We start from the raw sequence: 23,449 nt of genomic DNA, 5'->3' as shown, positions 1-23,449 counted from the left end.
AAGAGAAGTCTGACATTCCTTTGTCCAACTTTACCGTCCAGTCAAGAAAAATCAGAGTACTCCTGGTGCAGAAAATAAATGTCATTACTAAAGCAGGGACTGCATTTTCTCCCTGCTCCCTTTGTGTAAATGGCTGAAGTTGAGTCCACTACCCATAAGGCTTTACACCTAATGTGTCCTTGTTTTCTCCACATTCGAAAAAAGAACATCAACGCTAGAGAATTTATTTCACAAAGCTGTTTTATTTACATATATTTGCCACTTCATGTATATGTACTTCAAATCTACATAGCTGCAGGTACACCTGGGCGTGAGACTGTACAGTGGGCGTTAGCATCATCAATTACAAACGTTAGCATACAGGTTTAGAAGTGAAGCCATTAATCAAGCACACGGAGGTCACATCCTGCACATCGATCGCCTAAACTGGTTTAAATGTTGAACGCATGCCCTAATGTAAGGAACAGGTGGGATTGAAGATGTGTATTTGGACACTGAACTGAAGGCCAGATGAACTGAATTTATTATATACTCGTGTATATATGATTATCTGTCTTGTAAACACTCGTAGTACACAATGGTGCATTGGCTCGGTATCTAACATGTATCATGTTAGATACATGTTATCATACACGGCTCAGGAGTCTTTGTAGTAGTTGTTGAAGTTGATGCGAAGAAGGAAATCCTCTAGATGAGGCTGGTAGCCTCTGTTCACCAGCTTGGTCACCACTGAGAAGAAAGAAAACTTCTGTAACTACAGTTAAAAACTACCGATTTAACTAAAACATGTTCAACACTCAAACTACTATATTGCCGTTTGTCAGCCACTGATTGATTGGCAATACTTTAACATCATATGGCTTCATAATTGTAAACCTAAGCCACAGCTGAATCAAATCCCTTGATTAAAAAAAAAAAAGATAAAAGTATCGAGTCGTTACCTTTGAAAAGGAAGTGCGAGTAATACTTGAAGGTGTTGTACGACTGCTGCATGGCGATGAAGCTTGGGTGCACTGCCTCCCCCTGCTGGCTGCCCCAGGGCTGTGCGATCAGCTGGGCCCGAAACTTGAGGATGAGGCTGAAGATGCTGTGGATGATGTTCATGACCGGAGCCGCCTTCTCTGTCAGCAAACCCCTGGGGAGGCAGGAGAGTGCAAAGTTTAGCAAACACGACAAGGAACTTTGAAATGACTTTTGAGACTGACAAGTGTGAGCCTAATGAGATTAAATAATTCACAGGGTTCAAAGGTTAGCCGCACATCCAGCTGGAATTATAATCAACTGGGTACGAGGAGGTTGAATTAATTTTAAATTAAGTTATGGCTGCAGAGAGATCCACTTCAACTCAGAGCCTGAAGAAATCCTTTCACTCTCCTGAGTGTTTCTCCGTTTTGTCAAGTTGCAGCCGGAAATCCTGGTTTAAATCAGACTTCTGCTGTCCTTATTATACGTTTAACACCTTTAACAGCACATAGTTTTGACTCCTTCTGTATTTGAAGGGTCCCAAAGAGGTGCACCCAGGAGGGCTGCAAGTTTATCTTCATTTATCGATTGATCTTAAGCTTTTTTTCAGCTCATACCCAGACTGCTTAACAAGGTTACATCACCACTATTGGATTGTTGGATTGACCGATATCTGAGATGAGAACACATCAAATGTTCACTTTGGAGTATCTGGCTCTTTAGCATGTTACAACATTCATTCAACACATTGTTATAAACCTTAACTTAAGTTGTTACTGCAAAATACCCCCATTCAGCACAAAACATTTTCACAATTAGAGTTATTACGTGTAAACATATCATAAAATTCCAATTTTATGTATTCTAATTCAGGCAGCCACATCAGCAAAAACTATAAAAAGGAGAAAAATATAAATCCATTAAAGTTTTCTACTAAACTTCGCTGAAAGGAATGTGTGTGGAGTGACTTTATATCTCCTCCGTGTACCCAGGTGATGTGTTTTTGGTGCATTCAGCGTGAACCGACTTCATATAGATTATGCATGCAGTCTTTGAGTGTACAAGGTTATCTGCGTCTGCTCTCACGCGGGGTGCAGAGACTAAACGCTGATAACACCGAACACCGAAAGCTGTTGGGAAGTTTTAAATGCATTGCATTCAAGGGGAGACGAGGACATTTTGTCTTCTTCCAAAATGTCCTCGCCAATGCAAGATATTAAAGAGAACTATCATATATCACCTAGTGTGTGCACAGAGATAACAGCAGGCATTACACTGTAATAAACACTGACACATGTACAGTCCCGGCCCTCACCTGAAGATGGCTCTGTTGAGGTAGTCTGCGTGCATGCGGTGGATGGCGTCCAGGTCGCTGGCGGAGGCCAGCTTGGCTGTGAACTCGCTCCAGGACACTTGCAGGATCTGGTTGGCGATGTATCCCTGCATCACCTTGACAAAATGCTGCATCTCATGTCGGTACAGCTGCAGCTGATGAAACTGCACCGAGCGACCCGCTCCCTTCACCAGCGCTGAGGGGAAACAAAGGCGGCAACGCGTCACGATCGGTGCCGCACGGACTAAAAAAAGAAACCGTTGCTGGTTACAGACATTAAAATGTGAAGATCTGCAGCTTTTCTGTGTCATATCACAGCAAAATCCATAACTCTGTATTCCTGTCGGTCAGATATTTGAGCTCACTTTGTGCACATTCATTCTTAATGAAAATAATTGACAGTTAAAAGCACAGGCAGATTCTTGGTTCATTGCATTATCATACATTTTGCAGTCATGTCAAAAGATGCATTCTGAGTTTGTATTAAGTGATCGTCCACACTTTCCCCTGGTGATCAGTGATATTGTTGTTCTGGTCGGTGGAGTTTTCCCGTCAGGATATCCATCTAAGTAGTCTGTGTGCAGGCTTCCACTGATCAATACTGCCCACTGAAGCACACTATTTTACAACAGTCCCACTGCTGTGAGAAGTGCTTTGTATGAATAAAACATAAATGAATGGCAGTCTTCACCTCAATGCATATTTCATAAACAGGAATAATCTCAGAGCCTGAATCCACAGCTCCCACCTTCTCACCAGTTCTCTTGAGGTGGAACCAGACCTCCCGAAGGCTCCACACCATGTGTTTGAGCTGCAGCAGGAACGAGAACAGACGGTTGTACTTGTTCATGCAGCTGTCCGTGATGATGATGTTCAGCGGCCAGTCCACCTGGGAGATGACACGAAGGGGAGAAGGGGACGAGACGGGGGGGGGGGCAGTGTGTGAAGGTGTGATCGTGTGAAAGAAAAGGACGGAAAAAGGAGTTCGGAAAAACAGGTAAAAGGGAGTGACGAATAAAGCGATGAGAGGTGTGAGAGCAAGGATGTTGAGAAAGGAGGTGAGAGGGTTGTGAAGGGGAGAGAGAGCGGGGGGGGGGATATATGAGGAGAGAAAGAGTGGAGCAAAAAGACATAAAGATACGGAAAGAGGAGGGGATTAAAACATTTAAAAGATGAAGATTCAGCAAGACAGTCAGGAGGGTGAAGAATACACAGAAGAAGAGCAGAGGACAACATGTGCAGCATTAGTCACTGTACATGTCATCCGAAACACTCGACTCCAATCAATCTACAAGCTCCAACCATTTAAGTGTGCGATAAGCTCATTTTCCACACCCAGGGCCGTTCGTCAAAACATGACGGGTTGTCACATTCCAGCTGCCACTCACAGCGAGACAAACGCGCCCACGCACTCCGTTAACACGCGGCCCATTAAAAAACACACGGCCTGACCTTGTAGCGCAGCTCCAGACAGTTGAGGGAGTCGGGGGCGTGCGGGTGGAAGGTCTCTGGGAGGAAGCGCAGGGCGAAGGTGAAGTTACCGGCTAATGGGGTGTCCCCGTGTAGGCTGTACTGCAGGGCCTTACTGAGGATGGAGTTCAGGACCAGGGGGGTCAGCAGCTCGCCGGGGGTCTGGCCACTGCCCAGCTGCAAAGAAATACACAAAAGGTCAAACACGGATTACTAGCCGATCTTTTCAAGGCCCACGAGGTGGCAGGTTTTCATCCCAAGCAAACACTGCGTGTAGCTGATTACTATGATTAGCTCGCTTTCCAGTTGAAGGTGTGCTAATCAGCGAGATCAGCTGGTGTAGCGTTTGCCGGGAACAAAAACCTTCTGTCTCACGGCCTCAGGGGACAGATGTACACGAATGTGTCTGCAGAGCAGCAGCACCAAGGTGTTAGCAAAGGATGTGCTCGTTATTTCACGACAGGAAGCGTTGGGCTTGTCGGAAGTAGGCACTCATCTTTACAGAGAGTCTCAGCTCATTGTTTAGCGCTACATTGACATGTTGATATGCTGAACGTCTTAGCAAACAGAGCCAGCGTACGCATCCGGCAGAGGAGGAGCAACATCATCATTCATCTGGAGTAGCATCTCTGGCCACCTGATGAATGTACCTTCAATATAAAAATATGAATATGAGCGCACAGGCTCTAGTTTTTAGAGAGTCGAGTAACTTCCTCTAGAGAACTGGCCCTCTACCTGGAGCGCATACACTGTTAGATAACGGCTAACTCTGGGCATTATTCGGCCTGATACTTTATGTATGCATCCACTTAGTTTACCTGCTGATATCACTAAATACATGCAGGGCTGCTCAACTACAACAACAAATGTGTTAGTTTGAAGAGGAGACGAGGACATTTGGCCTTGTTCCGAGAAGATCTCTCTCGTCCTTTCCTAGAATGCAACAAATAAATAAACACGTTCTGCATCGAGAGCAACACTGTTAAAGGAGCTTCACCTTTTCAAAGAGCAGATCGCTGAGGGACTGTGCGAACTCGCCGTCCTCCATCAGCAGGAAGTGGCGCAGCGCCTCAAAGTGTCTCTCCACCTCCAACTCCACAAAGAAGTAGTCCACCACTGCCTTGTTCACCAAAGACACGCTGGGGACGGAAGGTGGAGGAGAGAATGACCAAGAAGAGAAGAGAGCAGCTTTGACACAAAACAAAATCAGGACGGAAAATTATGCTGACTTGCATATTTGAGTCAGGTTGTGAGGATGAGCTCAGGGAATAAACCGGTGTTTCATGACTTCCGCCATCCCGTTGCTTTAAATTATTCCGAAGCAATTCATAACAGTGGGATTTAGGAGAGACTCTTTAACTGAAAAGTCAGCAGAGAAGATTAAAAAATAGAGTTGACAATCTCTGACAGACTCCAGCGTGTCGTCTAAGCACGGGATAAAAATGTGTTCCTAAAAGTTTAGAGCTGTGAATTCCACTGCTTAACACACTGCACCCCCTCTGTGTGCAGAAAGGGATGAGAAAGACGTTTCTTTACACACAAAGGCTAAACTGCACAGTGTGCAGAAACACCGCATTGAAGACTGACAGGCTCGTCTGGATCTCTGATGAATTTCAAAACGGGGGAAAAAGGTTCCTACGAAGATGGAAAGTAATAGGAATTTAAATTCTTCCTCCGGTGCAGAATGTGCACTCCACTACAGTTTAAGTGGCCTGAAGTGGCAGAAAAATGAGGAGATCAGTGAGAGCCTCACACCTGCATTTCACTTAAACACAGTATTCCAGCTTCCAGGTAGAATAATCACGTCTCCCTCAGACACTCAAACTCATAAACAATACGTTGTAATGTACACTTTCCTCCTGTCAGACACTCACTGTGTGATGAGCGGGGTGGTGACGGCCTGTTTTATCAGAACTGGCAGGGAAACCATCTCGCTGAGTTGGACGGCAGTGGTGTCCGTGGCCCTGCGGAGCGTGGGGTCCACAGGGAGTCCCCAGGGGCCCCCAGTCACCTGCTTCAGCAGCTGACACTCGGGGGACGAAGCTGTGCGAGAGGGAAGATGACGGACATGTTGGCTGAATAAATATCGCTCTCGCTACAGCAGAGCGCTGTGTGAAAAACAACAGCATGTACGGTGACAGTGGAAGTAAAAAGAACCGACATCCTACTATGAGGATGCAAAAGTTTAAATATAAAAAAAGATCAAGTTTAGTAGGATCAAAACATGTGTATTTGGGCTTTTTACTATTTTCTAAAAGGATGAATTGATAATGAAAAGAATCGTCAGTCATACGCAGTCCTAAAACTCTAAAAGGTCATTAAATGTGTTATTTTGTCCACCTTCTATATTTTCAGTAACGCTCCCTAAGTGATCACGGCTGCTGACTTTGATCGGCAGTGTGGATGATGTCTTCGGCTGACGGATTTCATGGAGACCCTGGAAGCCGGCATGAAAAATAGCAGCGTGACACACGGAGTAAAGAAGACGAGCCATGATGCATCTCACCCAAACATGAAGCAGACTTAATACCCTAATGAAATATCACTGCTTTATATATACACACAGCCTCTGTGCCGGCTGAGGGAGTAAATATTAAACAGCCCCTGGACACATGAAAAAAGGGGCTCGTTATAATTGATGAAGTAAGCTCCACCGCTCTGTGGTGTATCATTTCTCCACAATTTCACGGAATGTTTTTTACTTCTATTTCACAAGATGTGATTTCAGAAACATCAAGGGCTTTTAACAGGCTGCACATACTGCACAAGCCACCTTGAAGATATGCTCGTAGTGTTCGATGTAGGCTGCACTGCTACTGAGATGGCATTATTAAAGGTTTTATGTGTACGGGGCTCAGAGCAGTAGAAGATCTGTATTCAACATAACTCCAGTTCCTCCTCTACAGTCACAATGTGGAGGTCCTCAAGGCTCTGATTTGGATCCCCCTGTTTTCTATTTGGACGATCTGTTTTGGTTATTATTTATCGTTACATTGAGTCGAGAATCATGGCCTTACTGCCCAAATTCCCCTTAGTATGTACAAAAATGATGAAGTCATGAACTTCACATTGTTCACAAGTACTATGTGCCAAAGGAACCATTCATCTTTGTCCAGTTATGCGTCATTAACTGACCCATTAGGTTGTAGCAGTCCTCGTACTGTTCCACCTCGTACTGCGCACACAAAGCCAGGAGGTATTCCTGCTCAGACTTTGCTCCAGGAGACAAACCGCAGCCGGCTGCCCAGGACCCCATGAGCTCCACCCGCTGCTCACCAGGGCTGTCCGACTTAGAGCCTGAAGAAAGACATAAAACAATAGATCACAGTTTTCAGTGTTAGGTACATATAAACCTGACTTTGTGACTTTCTATAGAGCTCTGACTCATATATTTTGGGACTGCCCAAAACCTACTGCACTTTCTATTCTTTGCAACATAGGAAACATTAATCTAAGCTATCTATTAAGGATAAATCGCAAAGATATAAAACACAGTCCCCAGGTCAAAGCAGCAACCTCTAAAGTAGTGTTCTGTTTTGTCTTGAGTTGATGCAATAAATTAAAGAAAAAGAAAAGAGTGAGTTTATTGATTTGGTTTACATTTGCATCAAAGCTAGTAAGCTGTAGATAGATGCTTCAGAATGTGCATCACTCAAATATTATTCATTACCTTTCACATCTCCATTGTCTTCTGCCTTGACCACGCAGCCAACCGCAAGTGAAGAATCTGATGAGTGGCCATAAGTGCTGCCAGCTAGTGCAGCAGGTTGCGCGTCTGTCCCAAACACCACACAACCCCCCCCCAACGCCGAATCAGAGGAGTGACCGTAGACGCTGCCGGGTAGCGGCGATGGAAGCGCTTCCATTTTGGTCACAAGACATCCGATGCCTAAATTTGAGTCCGAAGAATGACCGTGGTCACTGCCGGGTAGAGGAGACAGTTTGTGTTCATCTCCTGAAACGACACATCCAGGAACCAACCCGGAGTCTGAGGAGTGCCCGTGTTTACTGTAGCGAGGTCTTTCTTCAGGTATGTTAGACACAAACCCGCCCACTTTAATATTAGCGTCAGAGGAGTGACCGTGGATGCTGGGAGAAGGAAGTGTTGCAACATTATCCGAGATGTTTTCTCCAACCTTAATGTGGGAGTCCGAACTGTGACCATGAACATTGGCGGAGTGCAGAGCGGCAACAGCGTCGGAGATGTTTTCTCCGACCTTAATGTGGGAGTCTGAACTGTGACCATGAACATTGGCGGAGGGCAGAAAGGCTACTACTTCTGAAACGTGCTCACCGACTTTGATGTGGGCGTCTGAGGCATGGCCATGGACATTTTGAGAAAGACGAGGAGCGTCGAACTCTGCGACATTTTCCCCGACTTTAATGTGAGCATCAGAAGAGTGGCCGTGAACACTGACGGAAGGTAGAGGCGCATCGACTTCCGACATATGTTCTCCAATCTTGATGTGTGAATCCGATGCGTGGCCGTGGACGTTAGGGGATGGAAGGGGAGAGGCTCCCTCTGATACGAGCTGTCGGACATTTATGCGAGCGTCAGAGGAATGTCCATGGAGGCTGGATGAAGGCTGACGGGCAAGGGCATCTGAAACCAGCTCTCCAGCTGTTCGGGGATCGCTGGAGACATGAATGTTTGGCAAAGAAATATTATCACCAGCTTCATCTTGAACATCTGAGCTGTGGTCATGACCATTATCCTTGCCACTTCGTTCTGGTGCAAAAACATCAGCATCTTTAGTAGCCTCAACAGATTTACCCTCGTCTTCATTTCCCTCAACTATACTTTCTAAATTCCCAATTATCGGTTCTATCATAGATGCAACCTCCGTCTGCTTGTGTTTTGCCTTTGAGCCACTCCCATCCTCCAGCTGCACTGTGGCTTGAGAGGGATGTCCATAAATGCTTGCGTTGAATGTATCCCGGGTCTCCTCTGGGGTGTATTGGCCCAGAGGAAAGCTGGATTTGGAGGTTTGGCCAAAGGGGCTGGCTTTGGGGAGACCATCCTGGGATTGAGACATGTTCTCTCCAATGGGGATGTGGGAAAAAGAGGGATGGTTGTGGAACAAGTCAGGCTGAACTGCAGGTCCCCAGCAAGGCCGTGGCTGGACCAAGGCTTGGCCGGTGATACCCTCAAGTGGACTAAAGGGGGCACTGAAGTCATAGTCTACTAGTTGTGCTGTAGGACACACTTCAGGTAGGTCAGAGCCGACCTCCTGTAGTGCAACGTCTACCTGCTGACTGGCAGGATTCGGTGACTTGGGGAGACAATCCTTGACGTTGATGTCTTCAGAGATGAGGACAGGGTCAACTGTTAAGGTGGGCGAAGATGGGTCAGGTGGTGGTGATACAGCATCACATTCTTGGGTCTCCGCTGGCTGCTGTTCAGTCTGATCCTGACTGGGAGGTTCCTGTTAGGAGAAGATGCTAATGAGCACACACTTCCAAGGAGCATAACTGAGTGGAAATAAATGGGGATTTATGTTGAGAAACAGGTGTTGTCGTCATACCAGTGCCGGTTGTGGTGCAGTCTGTTGAGCTGAGGGAACAGGTGGCGACACTTCCATGGGAGGTGTCTCCTGGCCTAAAGGATATTTCTTCAGCATCGACTGGAAAGGAGTCACGAGAGCTTTGCTTGAACTTACCTCCCTTTCCTTAAATAATCATAATAAATATCTCGTTTCCTATGTTAATTCAATACACACCTGAGTCTGCTCCCTGTCATCCATGAAGAACTGAGCCCTGGCTTCATCGAGTCTCATACGCTGCACCTGCCACAGGGCCCGTCTCTCTCTGCGAGCTGCCTCCTCTGACAGACGGCTGTACTGATCGATCAGCTCCTTCCTACGATGTGGGTGCAGTAGCACACGCGTTACAGGGACATATTCTGGTTGAGGGTTTCATCTACAGCAACTTGCAGTAAATGTTTTTCTAGGAAAGGATTAATGTCACACAAAGCTACAAATGACGATTATTTTCGTAGTCAATCTAAATATCTCAGAGTCTAAAAGGATGTCTTCAAACGTCTTGTGTTGTCGCGCTCTAGTGTTGTGACACATGATTGTTGAGGATCACATATGCCACGTTGTATTTATGGGATTGTCCCTTTTTAAACCACAGGTCATTCGGTCACCAGGGAGCTTTGCTTTAGCTTCAAATTAGTACTCAACTGAGATGAGCGCTGCTCCTCCGAAACACAGATTGGCTGATTTTTCCAAGAGGTCTGATTTTCCATCGTACAATAAATAACGTCTTATTTGAACACTGAATCATTTATATTTAAATTGGAGTTCATCCCGCAATCAGTGTTCTTTGTTCTCTAGGAAGATAAGCTTTCATGTGCTCATGTGCGTATTGGTCTGCAATAAACTTGATGTGTGCTTTCACAGCTCTGTGTTGGCTCTCAATTCAGTTATGAGCAATTTCTTTCACCAATTGTCAGCCACGTCAATGATCTATAGTCGACTAATATCAGTAAAGGCCAGTACAATATGAAATGCAAGTTCCTCAATGAAACAAAGAATATGTTCCCATCGTGTTTGCACATGGTGGGTTCATATATTCTAGAGCAAATAAATTCTTAACGGGGATTAATCAATCATCAATAAAACATTTGCATCTCGGGTAGCGGCTGTAAAAGCAGTCAGACCTGGCTCTCTGCTCCACTTGCTGCTCCAGGGCTTGTAGTCTTTTTTCTCGATCCCTCAGCTCTCTGGCAAAGCCGAAGTCGTCGTCCTCCTGCCGCTTCTGGGCTATGCCGCGACACTGGAGCACACAAACACACACGTATCATTGCTTTCTGTTTCTAAAATCGGCTTCAAAAGCAATGGGTGGATAGTATGAATCAGAATTTCTGTTTTTATTCTCACCCTGAGAGATGTGTTGATTTTAAAGTGGCGATAATCAATATAATTATAAAAACAATAAGTTGCGCCCGTTTGGTTTTACAGAATTTTACGGCGAGTTTTAGCTCAACATTGAGCTGGACAGCACTTTACTGATTCGGTTCACTCTCATAGCACCATTATGGCAACGGCAGGCAGCTGTTTTCAGCGAACAATTCTCTCCCAAAAAAAGAACTGTACAACACCTGCTCAGCACCAAATGATAGTCAAACACAGTATCAGTGACTAACTGGTGGACATAGTAAAGAGCCAAACAGTTCCCACAGGTGTTGGTAGACACAAAACAACCCAAGTGCTGTGTCTGCTAGAAGTGGAAATGCTAACGAGATTCTGTGCTCACAACGTGTCTCCCCTGCTTCAAAGTGGCCCCAAAAATATTTAAGTCTCAGACACACACACACAAACACACACACACACCTCTTGTTCCTGCTCCAGGTGCTGTTTCATTTCCTCAAAACGCTCCCTCTTCTTGGCCTCGTCAGCCAGACGAAGTGACACCTGGTGCCCTGCAGGAGCGGAGAGAAATAACAGTGGGCTGCTTACCCCCCCACATAGAAAAGTACATAACATATCTCTCTCTCTCTCTCACACACACACACAGCACCATCTGCCTCACGCAAACTCACACAAACACCTCTGCTGAGACATGCACAGAGCATCAGGCCAGACATTTCACCCCCCCTCCCCCCCTCCCAAACTTTGCCACACATCTTTTTGGAGTAATAAATGATGCGAGGAGTTTGCTAAGCTGTGCGAGCGATGATGAGATTTCACAGCCTACAGTGCTGTGAGCCATTGGAAAGCATTAGCCCTGTGCATCTCTGCTGCTCTCCTGAGAGGAATGGCTGCAAGGCAAGTTTATTTGTATAGCACATTTCAACAACAAGGTAATTCAAAGTGCTTCACATAAAACCATTAAAAGCATCAAAACATAAGGCAAAATAAAAGGATATTTAAAAACAATTAAGAACATTCATTAAAACATTAAAAAAAAACAGTGCAAGAAATAAAATGCAGTAGTAAAATGCAGAAATGCAGGAAATTGATTAATATATGAATTGAATGTGGTTCAGTTAAAGGCAGCAGCAAACAGAAAGGTCTTCAATCTTGATTTAAATGAGCTGAGGGTCCTGACCAGACCTGCAGCTTTCTGGGACTTTGTTCCAGATATGTGGAGCAGAAAAACTGAACGCTGCTTCTCCATGTTTAGTTCTGACTCTGGGAACAGATAGTAGACCGGTCCCAGACGACCTGAGGGGTCGGGATGGTTCATAAGGTAGCAGCAGATCAGAGATGTATTTTGGGCCTAAACCATTCAGTGCTTTGTAAACCAACAGCAGGATTTTAAAGTCAATTCTTTGTTGGACGGGAAGCCAGTGCAAAGACCTCAGAACTGGAGTGATGTGATCCACCCTCCTGGTCTTAGTGAGGACTCGAGCTGCAGCGTTCTGAATCAGCTGCAGCTTTCTGACTGACTTTTTACAGAGACCTGTAAACACACCGTTACAGTAGTCCAGTCTGCTGAAGATAAATGCGTGGACAAGTTTTTCCAAATCTTGTTGAGACATAAGTCCTCTAATCCTTGATATATTCTTCAGGTGATAGTAGGCTGATTTTGTAATTGTCTTGATATGGCTGTTCAGGTTGAGATCTGAATCCATAACTACACCTAGATTTCTGGCTTGGTTTGTGGGTTTTAACATCAGTGACTGAAGCTGAGCGGTGATTTTCAATTGTTCGTCCTTGGTACCGAAAACAATTACTTCTGTTTTATCTTTGTTTAATTGAAGAAAATTCTGGCACATCCAGTTGTTGATTTGTTCAATGCAGTTACCCAGCCCTTGTATGGGATTATAGTCCCCTGGTGACATAGTTATGTAGATTTGTGTGTCGTCTGCATAATTATGATAACACACTTTGTTGTTTTCCATAATCTGAGCTAGTGGAAGCATGTAGATGTTGAACAGAAGAGGCCCCAGTATTGAACCTTGGGGAACACCACATGTCATTTTAGTCAGCTCTGATGTGTAATCAGCTACAGACACAAAGTATTCTCGGTCCTTCAAGTAGCATTCAAACCAGTTAAGTGCTGTGCCAGAGAGTCCCACCCAGATTTTTAGTCTTTCTAGGAGTATGGCATGGTCGACCGTGTCGAATGCAGCACTGAGATCTAGTAAGACTAAGACTGAACTTCTGCCATTGTCTATGTTTAAGTGGATGTCGTTGAAAACCTTAACAAGAGCAGTTTCAGTGCTGTGGTGCTGACGAAAGCCTGACTGGAAAACATCAAAGCAGTTATTTACGGTCAAGAAGTTGGTCAGCTGTTGGAAAACCGCTTTTTCAATTATTTTACTCAAAAATGGGAGGTTTGATATTGGCCTATAATTTTTCATCGTCGCGGAGTCTAAACTAAACTTCTTTAGGAGTGGTTTAATAACTGCAGTTTTTATGGCTTGTGCGAAGACACCTGAGAGAAGGGATGTGTTTACAATTTGTAAAAGATCAGTGGTCATGCAGTTTGAAATATTTTTGAAAAAGTGTGTTGGTAGAATATCCAAGCAGCAGGAGGATGACTTCAGATGTTGTATAATGTCTTCTAGGCTTCTACGGTCGATTGAATGAAATTGTGTCATGATATTTGAATGGATGTTATTCAGAGATCGGGACAACACATATCCTGTGGTTGATGTGGAGGCACTGACTGCTTGTCTAATTTTCTGAATTTTGTCAGTAAAAAAGGAGGAAAATTGATTGCATGCCCAGGTGGATTGGAGCTCAGCAGCTACCGACACTGGAGGGTTTGTTAGCCTGTCGACAGTAGCAAATAAGGCGCGTGTGTTGTTCTTGTTTTTGGTTATGATGTCAGAGAAGAATGACTGCCTTGCATTTCTAAGTTCCAAATTATATTTGCGAAGTCTCTCTTTATAGATGTCACAGTGAACCTGGAGATTAGTTTTTCGCCACCTGCGCTCAGCTTTCCGACACTCTCGTTTCTCCATTTTGACCAACGTAGCATTTCTCCAAGGAGATCTTTGCTTACCCGAGACAACCTTCACTTTAGTGGGTGCAATGGCATCAATAATATTTTTAACTTTAAAATTGAAGCCATCTACAAGCTCATTGACTGAGAGGCAAGAGAGGGCTGGTGTGGAGGAGGACTTCTGAATAAATAGTTCACTGGTGTTTTCAGAGATGTAACGCTTTGTCACAACCTTGGTTTGGACATTTGTGTGCAAGGAGATTGCACTGTCAAAGAAAACACAGAATAAGTATATATGCTGCGCCCTAAACCGCAGGGCTCATGCTGTAGGATGTAGCTGAAGGACACTCTCGTAGTCAAGAGTGAAGAAGCAAGTGTGGGTTATACAGGGGTGTGCATATACATCAAGCAGTATATAAAGTGATACTCCGTGTGTGTGTGTGTGTGTGTGTGCGCGTGTGTAACACTAACCGCGAATGCTCTCCAGGGATTTGGCCGCTGACTCTCTGAACTGATTGATCAGCTCCTGGCGTGCCTGCTCCGCTCGCTGGGCCTTACGATAGACAGACAAGAAATCATCATTAACAAAGATCTATCCGGCTGCCCTGTGGCTCTCCCCCCTCCACCACCACCACCACCACCACACCTCTGCCAGTCAGCACTGCCAGCAGCACACACGATATAGGTCATACACACCAGTCTGTTACACTAAATCAAGCAGCGAGCAAGCCCCACACTTCAGCTGCATCATTATAATGACTCGCTGCTGAAAGTCTCAGTACTTGAGGGGCAGTGTCACCATCATGGATCATGTAATGTTAAAGAAAAAAAATAAATAAATAAATATATATATATATATATATATATATATATATATATATATATATATATATATATATATATATATATAAGAAAAGGCTTAAGGACAGTACCTGTGTAATGACTTGTCTTGCTACATGTTTGGCTTCTCTTAGGCTTCCATTGATTTTTATAAAATACATTCTAGTCAGGTAGCAGTGACATAAAGGCATCTTTATTAAAGTAATACACCATGTTGACTGCCAAGTCTACTTACATCATTCTTCAAGCTAATTTGACCAAAGCTCTTGACAGAGATAACTGATGAGAAGCAATATTAACAAAAGCTTCAAAAGCATCAGAAGGCATCAGTTTAAAACGCATCCCAGGTGAGATGCTACTGCGTGGGAACAATGAGTATCAGTACTTGCTCCTCCCTGCTGATGGCGCTGTGCTTGGCAATCCTCTCCATGCGTCCGCGATACACAGCGCAGTCCCTCTCGATCTCCTCCACCTCCCGGAGGGAGAAGGTGACGGCAATGCGAGGCACCGGCAGCTCCGACCAGCAGATGTAGTGCTGTGGACACGCAGGAGACAGAAAGCCAATCAGAGGCTCATTGCTTTCAAGTCTTGTTTTGGTGACATCGCGTAACCCCCAAAGGTCTCAACTATCGTTACTGTTGATTAATTGATTGGTCTATTAAACCTCAGGAAGGAGTGTAAAGTGTCTTTACCGTCATGGAAGACAAAAGCAGCTGGAATGAGTAAATATTTTTTTATTTTATTAGTAAAGCTCCTTTCACTTTTGTATTTTATCGAGATGATTTCACATCCGGCAGTATGTCCAGGAATAGCGGACTAAAATTAGCACACAGAGAAACACTGTAGTTACAGAATGCCAATTAGACCGGAGCATGAGCCCTGCGGTTTAGGTCAGGTAGGTCGAGTCGTAAAAAAAAAGAGAATGTGCTCGTGAATTAGCAGGTGAGTCACAGAGAAGTGAGGAGATTAAATCCAATTAGATTACATAAATACGTCAACGCTTCACTGACGCTTTCCATTTTGTCGGGCATGCTAAGCTGCCTGTCACCATGCCAAGTGGAGGGGTCCATTCATATACAAGGACATGTGTGCACGCTTAGGCTTTTCAGCAGGCGCTTTGCAGAGAGCAGTGCTGGGAGTCGCACGCCAACGCATGGTGACACACCGACTGTATTTAGTGCACAATAACAACGGTTTTACCATACAGACAATTCCGATATATGGAAGATATTGCAGGAATATCATCTACATTTGAAATGAATAATTGATTAGGCCATTGACAGAAAATAGGTCCGCAACAATGTGATTGATAATTGCAGCTAATTTAAAGCAATAGTGTCAAAAAATGTATTGTTCCTGCTTCTAAAATGTGAGAAAACTAAAAGCAATTTGAGACAGCCGCTTGGATTTCAAGACCAAACAATTAAGCAAGAAAAACAAATCGTCATATTAATATATATTAAAATAATTGTTAGTTGTAGCCCTACTATCTGATCCATTTAGGGTTGCATCCAGTGCTTCATTTAATTATTGATTAATCTGACAATTTTTCAATGGTGTATAAAATATCAGCACGGACTGAAAAGAATGCTCAGAACTTGTGTGAAGTCCAAAGTGACATCTTCAGATGTCCTGCTTTGTCTGACCAACAGTCCAAACCTCAAACATATTCCATTTAAATTGATATAAAACTCAAATCCTCGTATTTTAGGAATATTTTGAGGGACTAGGGTATGGTTAGCATTTCAAAAACGTTGGCACTAATATTTCTGTAGATCAACTTTTAGTTTTAATCAACTAATCGTTTCACCCCAAGATACATCACGATAGCACCGCTGTCACGAAAGAGGAAAGTATTCATCTAAAATGGCAATATTAGTTAATTTTATCAAAGCAGGACTCAAAGTGGCAAAAGTCTGCAGTAACGGAGAGCGGAACAGTTCAGAGTTCAAATGTCTGCATTAAATGATAAAAGCATCTCTGCGTCAGTACAACAAGACAATCCATCACAAGACTGACGCACGTGTTCCCATAACGTTTTGCAGGAGCCCGTGGACCCATATGTTGCAGCATTGATTATTTGTCCAATCCGCTTTGAGCAGTATTGACTTCCAGATGTTGTTGAAGCATGTTGTGGCAACTAGATCATTGTGGGGTGCGTGTGGACAGCAGAGCTTATCACTCAGCCAACTCAATACATCGAACGACTGAGAAAAGCAAGAAATAAAAGCGATCAAATATGGCAGGGTTATCTAAAGCTTTATCGTTTTATATGCCGAATGTATTCACAGCAAACACCCTTCAAAGATTCTCTTTGTACTGAATAAATTAAGACTTAATTAGGTTATACGCACTAATATCTTTACAGAACATTCAGCTGCTTAAAATCCCCCGTCTGCATACATGAATGTGTTAACTGTGCAAAACAAACCTGCGGGCAGCAGATCTTGAGGAGGTTGATGGTCTTCCCACAGACGTACACGTCATTGCCGATGTGTCTCAGGAAGATGGGCACACACTCCTCCACGTCCTTTGAGATCAGAGTGTAGCCTTGGACCCAGAAGTGTTTGTCTGCACAGAAGCAAAGACGCCCGGTTACATGCCGCTCTACTATTCAGACCAAGTTTACTGCTCCATCATGCCTCCGACAAACAGCACAACACAACAACAAAAAAGACGTAACAGTGGTGTAGTGTTATTCAGCCTGCACTAGGCCTAAAACCTTTTCCTCATCAGTATGACTTACGGGGCATGGCAAAACTCTGGTCGCTTGAATTAACACTTGGAAATTGTTAGCGCTTAGCTCAGTGATCCTAAACAAAAAGCATAAGAGAACAGGAACGCAGCGAGCTTGGAGAACTCTTTACAGAAAGCCTGCGGCTTGCCAAGAAAGCTTAGCCGCTGATTGCTTCCCCGGGCCGACGGACTTCCGAGGAGAACAATGACATTTGTGTGTCCTCCAAAAAAAAAAGAAAAAAAAAAGAAGAAAAAAAAAGAAAAAGAGCGGGAGCAAGAAGTGCAGAGGTTCACTGCAGAAGCTGATGAGGTGTAGCCGACGAGCAAATGAACCTCTGAGCCGGACAAAGCCGAGGTGATAGCCTGACCTTGAATGGGGTGTTGCTAACATACAATATTTGGACAGGCTATGATGATTCATAGAAAACTATATTTATGGAGTGCTGTCAGAATGAACCAATTACAGAGTGGACTTAGTTGTTTTCATGGTGAATTATTTCCATCAAACTCCAACAACACGAGATTTAAAGTGTGATTCTTTGTGGCGAAAACTCAATTTTAACAGATCTGTCGATTGAAACTAATCGATTACTGTTGGTCGACTAAGAAAGACTTCTGATGATCACCTGGGTATTGTGATGGGCATTTGTTTCTGTTTCCTGACAATTAAATGTTGCCATGGGCTGTAACAAATGCATCCGTCTTTAAATAAATATCAATATTAAATATTAAAACAGGTTAAATCTTACAGACGGGTCTGTATGTATCTGCAGGTCAAGAATCCTCTCCTCCTCTTTAAAGAGCCGCGTCAATAATTGGATTAAAAAATAAATCAGCTCGTCCAGATTTGTCAAAGGCAATTACAAGAGAAGAAATGTAAGCAAATTATAATAATAATTTGTTTGAGAAAATGCTTCAGCCAGCATGGTGTACTAACTGAAAAGCATGAGGGAACATGTTTGTCTTCTTTCTGTCCCTGTGGCTCACTGAGATGACGCTGGTCTCCAACGCTGCGGTAGCTGATTTTGTTTCCCACTGATTATCATCCAATAACTTCATGACATCCTTTATAGACACAAGGACAAATATAACTTGGCAATAAAGGCTGTAATGAAATCAATTGTTTTTTCTGCTAGACAATCTGTCAGGCAGGCTTTCCATCTTCAGAACCCGCTGACTGAGGACGGCATGTGTTCGTGTCGTCTCACCTCTGAAGCAGAGATAGTCCTCATTGACATGGATCATGAATTCTCCATAAACGTCCCGAAACACGCCACTATACACCCAGTCAGACACAAACCTAAGGAGAGTACGGGGGGAAAACAGTCACACCCAGTTAAAATATAAAAACAGCAAGGCCTGCATAGCAATGAGGTAAAGTCACTTATTTTGGGTTGTATCATTTTGCTTTGAAGACACATGTCTGCATGAGGAGCGTAGTGACTGACCGTGTATACGGTTCACAGCTGCTCTTCAGCAGCGACAGCAGGACCGGATAGTTCTCGTTGCTGCAGTTATTCTGTGCTTCGTTGTACAGGTAGGACAGCATTTTAACACCCTGAGGAGAGCCACATGACACTGAGCCGACATCCCATCTGATAGGCTAAACACAGCCGTGATGGATGACATTTTGCAGTAAGAAGAAGAAAAAAAACACACTTACCACAGGGAAGGTAGCCTGGCCTGCACCTAAAGGCCCATCAACACAGCACAGCTCTGACAGGTACCTTAGATTAAAACAAAGCAGAGCTGGTTGTTGTTTTTTTGATGGGATATTATTGACATCAAGGACACGACTGTACTGCCGACTGAGTGAGGTTGATGTTCAAAACAGTGAAATTAATTAACTCGACACATAAAGGCAAAAAAAGCGGCTTTGACCTCACCTTAGTTGGCGGCCCACTTTGCGGAAGAGGAAGCCAATGGTCAACAGGCTGAGGGTGGGAGGAGTGCTGAGAACACAAGCCCTGTAGTAATGCAGATACTTCCGCAGACCACCTGTAAAAGCCTTAGAGAGAAACACAATGTTATCTAGGACGGCGCTGAACCACTGAAATTGGCACGATACATTCAGTACAGATAACAGAAAAAGCACTTTTGCTTTGTGATGTTGGATATTTTTGGCCCTCGTGTGCTAAAACTCTTTTTCTTACACGATCATATTTGCGTTTTTAGATTGTTTGTGTGAATGAATTGTTTGTGTACTTCTCTCAAATTGCCACAACAATGGCAACAACAAAAGTCCCGTGCAGAGCAGAGAAGGCCGGGGTAAAAAGTGCGGCACTAATGCTGATTATGCAACTTACCTGAAAGACGAGGCCTCTTTTGTCGGCACTCTGCAGAGCAAAGCGACTGAGCCTCAAGTAGTGGGTGCCGTGCTGGGCCAGCTCCCCCAACAGACGAGACACGCTCTCCGGAGAGGCACCTGACACGCACACGCCGGGTCTCACGTCGAACTGAACACTCTGCGGAGGAGATTACATATTTACAAATGGCGGACAAAATACAATGAACAACCTCTAATAAACCAGCGCTACAGCGAGGACCGTCTTTGAAAAGCTGATAATATCGAATTGTTCTTGAGAGTCACCTCCATGGTGATTTCTGAAGGCATGGTTTGTGGTGTTATTATATTAGACCGCAATACATAATCAGGAGTTTGTTATGTTGTCCTCTTCATGGTTGCTTTATGAGACCTGGATACAAAAGGTCCCAGACAGGACCCTTGTGGGGGGACAGAAATAACAGACAGTGTTTTGCAATCTGGCACAACACTACCACAACACCTCTAGGATTACACTTGAGTTTAATAAACTCCTCTCTGACAGTCTCAACAAAACTTCTTATATTAGAAGCCTTGCAGAAGTTGCATAACGCAGGACTACGATATTAGATTGTACAGGTGTTTATGATATTGTGTTACCTCTTCTACCAGCCCGCTTGTTATTGACAAAGTCTGCTAGGGAGCGAGAACACAAGGGGGTAAGGGGGTAAAAAGAGAGAGTAAGGATTTAAATAACTAAAATCTTCTGGAGATATAAAAATGTAATGGGAAACAATAAAGCAACAGAAGAGCTCTCCTGTGGTTTTGTTTTTAGCATGAGGACTATTTTCATTTATGTCCTCGTCTGGTAATGTATCTTGTCAGGCGACTAACTGTGCTTGGCACTGCCACATTATTTCTTTTTGTAGTTTTACGGCAATATGCTTTTATAAACCAACTGGGTTTGTTGTTTCTATCGCACAGATTGTCCATTGATTCTGCTCTCAGTTTCTCTTCTCTCTCGTGTTTCTTTTTAGTAATTGTTGTCGCGGTGCTTTTATCACCTCGTTCACTTTTATCGCCTCAGTCTGACAGAGTCCCAAAAAACAACAGATCAACTGCATTTTATTGCATTTAGGAGGCCGATAAATGAATATAATGAAACGCACCTGGTTGAGAGGGAAGGTCGTGGACGCCACTCCGATCAAGACGTTGAGGAGGTCAAATACCAGCTGTGCCTGAGAGTCCAGGGGCAGCGGGAGGAGAGGAGAGGGTGTAGCCGTGCTGACCACCCTCATCTCCCCCTCCCACAGACGATAAAGCTGGTCAAAGGCCTCCCTGCCTCCCTCTGTCAGATAGAGTGACTCTCTTTTCCCCGGTGGGCTAGTAGGAACAAAAATGTATAATTAGGTGTTGTGTTCCAGAGAGGGAGAGGAAAACTGAACACATAAGTAACTATAAGTGGAGATCTCTAATACAACGTTGACTCTGCCAAACGGCCTCTTTTGTGACATTTGATATCACATCTACCAGTCAATCAAAAAAATGATAAATTGTAACTGTTGGTTGATTAAATAGATCTATGTACAAGTTTCTCCCGAAAGTAGTTTGATGTTTTCATGATCACACTTTCAACAAGCACAACTGACGTGTCACTTACCAGCCAACAGACTCCCAGCAGCGGCGTCTTCCAGGCTCAAACGTGCGCAGCTCCTCCCATATATCAACATCTGGAATGGGGCTGGTCTCTGACTGAGAGTCTGGGGTCATGTTGGAAGCGGACTGGAAGCCCTCATCATCAGACTGATCTAAAGATGAGGGGACCTGCAAAGACAACAATTAATCCTGAGGATGCCACTGCATAACACTGGGGTTTAATCCATATCCAAAGAAATTGTGCCAATTTGAACCGAACAACAACTGTCAATGTGCATTAGCTTAGATATTAAAAAAAGACATTGTTTCATACCCTTATAGCCAGCCCAGTTACATCAATATTACTGGGAACAGGAGGCAGGTCCAGTCTTATGTCGATGTCTGAGGTGCGAGTGTGCTGCAGTGCTCCGAACAGCGTCATCCTGGTCTCCCTCTCAAATTTTTCTTCCGCTTCCAATTTAGTTCTCAGAGCCAGCAGCCCTGTGCCTGGAGGGGCACCCATCAACCTCTGAGTGCCACACAAACTCTCCAAAGTCCCCCATTCCTCCCCGCACACTAGACCCCACGCCCGGGCCTCCAGCCGCTGCAGTTCTTCGCTCTGGTAGCTCCAGGGTCGAGGCCTCCGCAGCACGGGCCTCTCTCGTCTCATGTAGTCCCTGCTAAAAGACGTCGGGGGTGGAGGTGCCGAACCAGCTAGATGCACCAACAGCTCGAGGACTGCGTCTATCTCCTTCAGGCCAGAGGATGCTCCCTCCAGCAGCATCCCCAGCTGCTCCTCCAACCTCTCTGCCTCCTCTCGGCACCCCGCCACCCGCAAGTCAAAGCATATCATCAGGACTTTGTTTTTGGGCGGTGTGTTAGCTGTGGCACTCGCTCCTGAAGGAGGCCCTTTGGTGTCATCTTGAAACAGCTTCGACAGCAGCGAGCCGTAGGCACACTTCTTGAGGGCTCTGCGGAAACCTTCTCTTGAGACTCCCCCCAGGGCACGACGCTTCCAGGACACCCCTGACAGGCTGCAGTCACAGAGGGCCCCCAGCAGCTCAGTGATGCTGCTGCTGTTGCAGCTGGACTTCATGTGGTTGTTGGGGCTCGAGTACATGGTGGCACCGTTACCTCAGCGAAAATGGATTTCTGTTGCACAGAAGAGACAAGAGATTATAGTAAACATGTATCGAGTCCAACCAAAACAAACTAGTGAACTAGGCGGTAACGTTAGCTTTAAGTTAGATGAATTACACCAGCTAAATGTAACTAGCTAGCTAAGCCAACATTTAGCTTGCGTATAATACTGTAACGTTTTATCAAACTGCATATTATTGAAATAGTCAGCCCAGTTCCAAAACAATGCTTCTTGAGATTATTTACCCTCTCGCGATGGTCTGTTTTTCGTTGATTCAGAGTGACAGCTTCAATATCACATCCACCCCAAGTGACTCCTTCCAGTGCATGCTAGCGTTTGTTATTAGCAAGCCCCCGACTAGCTAACGTTAGCTGTCCTGCTTAGCTTGTGTGGCAAGCATGCGAAACCTAGTGGGTGGGTCCCCTTCACAGCTCCCAAATGTCTTTATTATTCAGTGGTTGCTTGTTCCGGCACATTAGTGTCAGTTAATATGATGCACTGTTGTTGTCGCTAGCTAATTGCTAGCTAGATGCTTCAGTCATCTTCCATCATCTACCGCGAGGATCCGAAACATTTAGAATCTGCCCCCTTTAATCTGATTGGACAATAGAGTGTTCAGACTCAAGTGATTGGCTGTTGTAGAAGCCACACTGATTGGTTGGGGGTATTCGTCAATCACAGGAAGACATTTTGCTGCATTCAGGTAACACGGTGAAAACTGTAGATATGAGCCTCCCCCCTGTTAGCGACTGTCATCGACAAAAACATCTACATGCAAGATTGCAACGTTTGGCTCGTTTTGAAATTGAATACGAAATCAATCTATAACTGCTAGTGTGAGTAGTAACTGTTAGTAGGCAAAATAACCAACAAAAGCAACCAGCATTTAAGGCGGAACTCAGTCACTCCGTTGACACATACCGCATTGTCTCTCCCTTTAACCTGAATGCAGCAGAAGAGGATTCGAGCAAATTTTGCGCGGGATTCAGAAACTCATCGACACAGTTATGGACAAACCTGCAGCTTTTTTCCTTACGGCATGGGGTTCACGCACATAAACTGTGTTTTGCATGGCTGTACAGGCTAACACACTTGCTTGTAGAATATAATGTCTAGATTTCCGTTGATTAAATATCTGTAGTTCATCATCATCAGGCAGGAATGACAG

At 44.5% G+C, this 23,449-nt stretch overlaps 1 protein-coding gene across 1 annotated transcript; it reads right to left on the bottom strand.

Annotated features, from left to right (window-relative positions):
- Positions 1 to 263: 263 nt before the first annotated feature.
- Positions 264 to 22,822, bottom strand: tubgcp6 (tubulin gamma complex component 6). Its single transcript, XM_079289022.1, has 25 exons — positions 22,527 to 22,822; positions 21,475 to 22,292; positions 21,166 to 21,329; positions 20,675 to 20,888; positions 19,549 to 19,707; positions 19,129 to 19,250; positions 18,906 to 18,969; positions 18,691 to 18,800; positions 18,451 to 18,542; positions 16,938 to 17,077; positions 14,892 to 15,041; positions 14,138 to 14,219; positions 11,104 to 11,192; positions 10,431 to 10,546; positions 9,487 to 9,625; positions 9,292 to 9,390; positions 7,437 to 9,192; positions 6,902 to 7,063; positions 5,641 to 5,809; positions 4,764 to 4,905; positions 3,749 to 3,943; positions 3,053 to 3,185; positions 2,279 to 2,492; positions 942 to 1,135; positions 264 to 729 (listed from the first exon to the last, which is right to left on the bottom strand). Exons 2-25 carry the CDS (start codon positions 22,258 to 22,260, stop codon positions 638 to 640), a joined length of 5,583 nt encoding a protein of 1,860 aa, XP_079145148.1. The 5' UTR covers positions 22,261 to 22,292; positions 22,527 to 22,822; the 3' UTR covers positions 264 to 637.
- Positions 22,823 to 23,449: the final 627 nt, after the last annotated feature.

The sequence above is a fragment of the Melanostigma gelatinosum genome, assembly GCF_949748355.1.
Source record: "Melanostigma gelatinosum genome assembly, chromosome: 1".
In the NCBI taxonomy this organism is placed as follows: Eukaryota; Metazoa; Chordata; class Actinopteri; order Perciformes; family Zoarcidae; genus Melanostigma; species Melanostigma gelatinosum.
Note: the sequence above shows the minus strand (reverse complement) of the source record. Positions and strands in the feature narration are given on the sequence as shown.

Bases quoted from the DNA above. Each gene is read 5' to 3' on its own strand.
- tubgcp6 (XM_079289022.1), bottom strand. From the start codon at position 22,260: ATGTACTCGAGCCCCAACAACCACATGAAGTCCAGCTGCAACAGCAGC. The intron at 21,330-21,474 runs GTATGAAACAAT...TTGTCTTTGCAG, and splicing joins TAACTGGGCTGGCTATAAGG to GTCCCCTCATCTTTAGATCA. The intron at 19,708-20,674 runs GTGCGTTTCATT...TCTCCTCCGCAG, and splicing joins CGACCTTCCCTCTCAACCAG to AGTGTTCAGTTCGACGTGAG.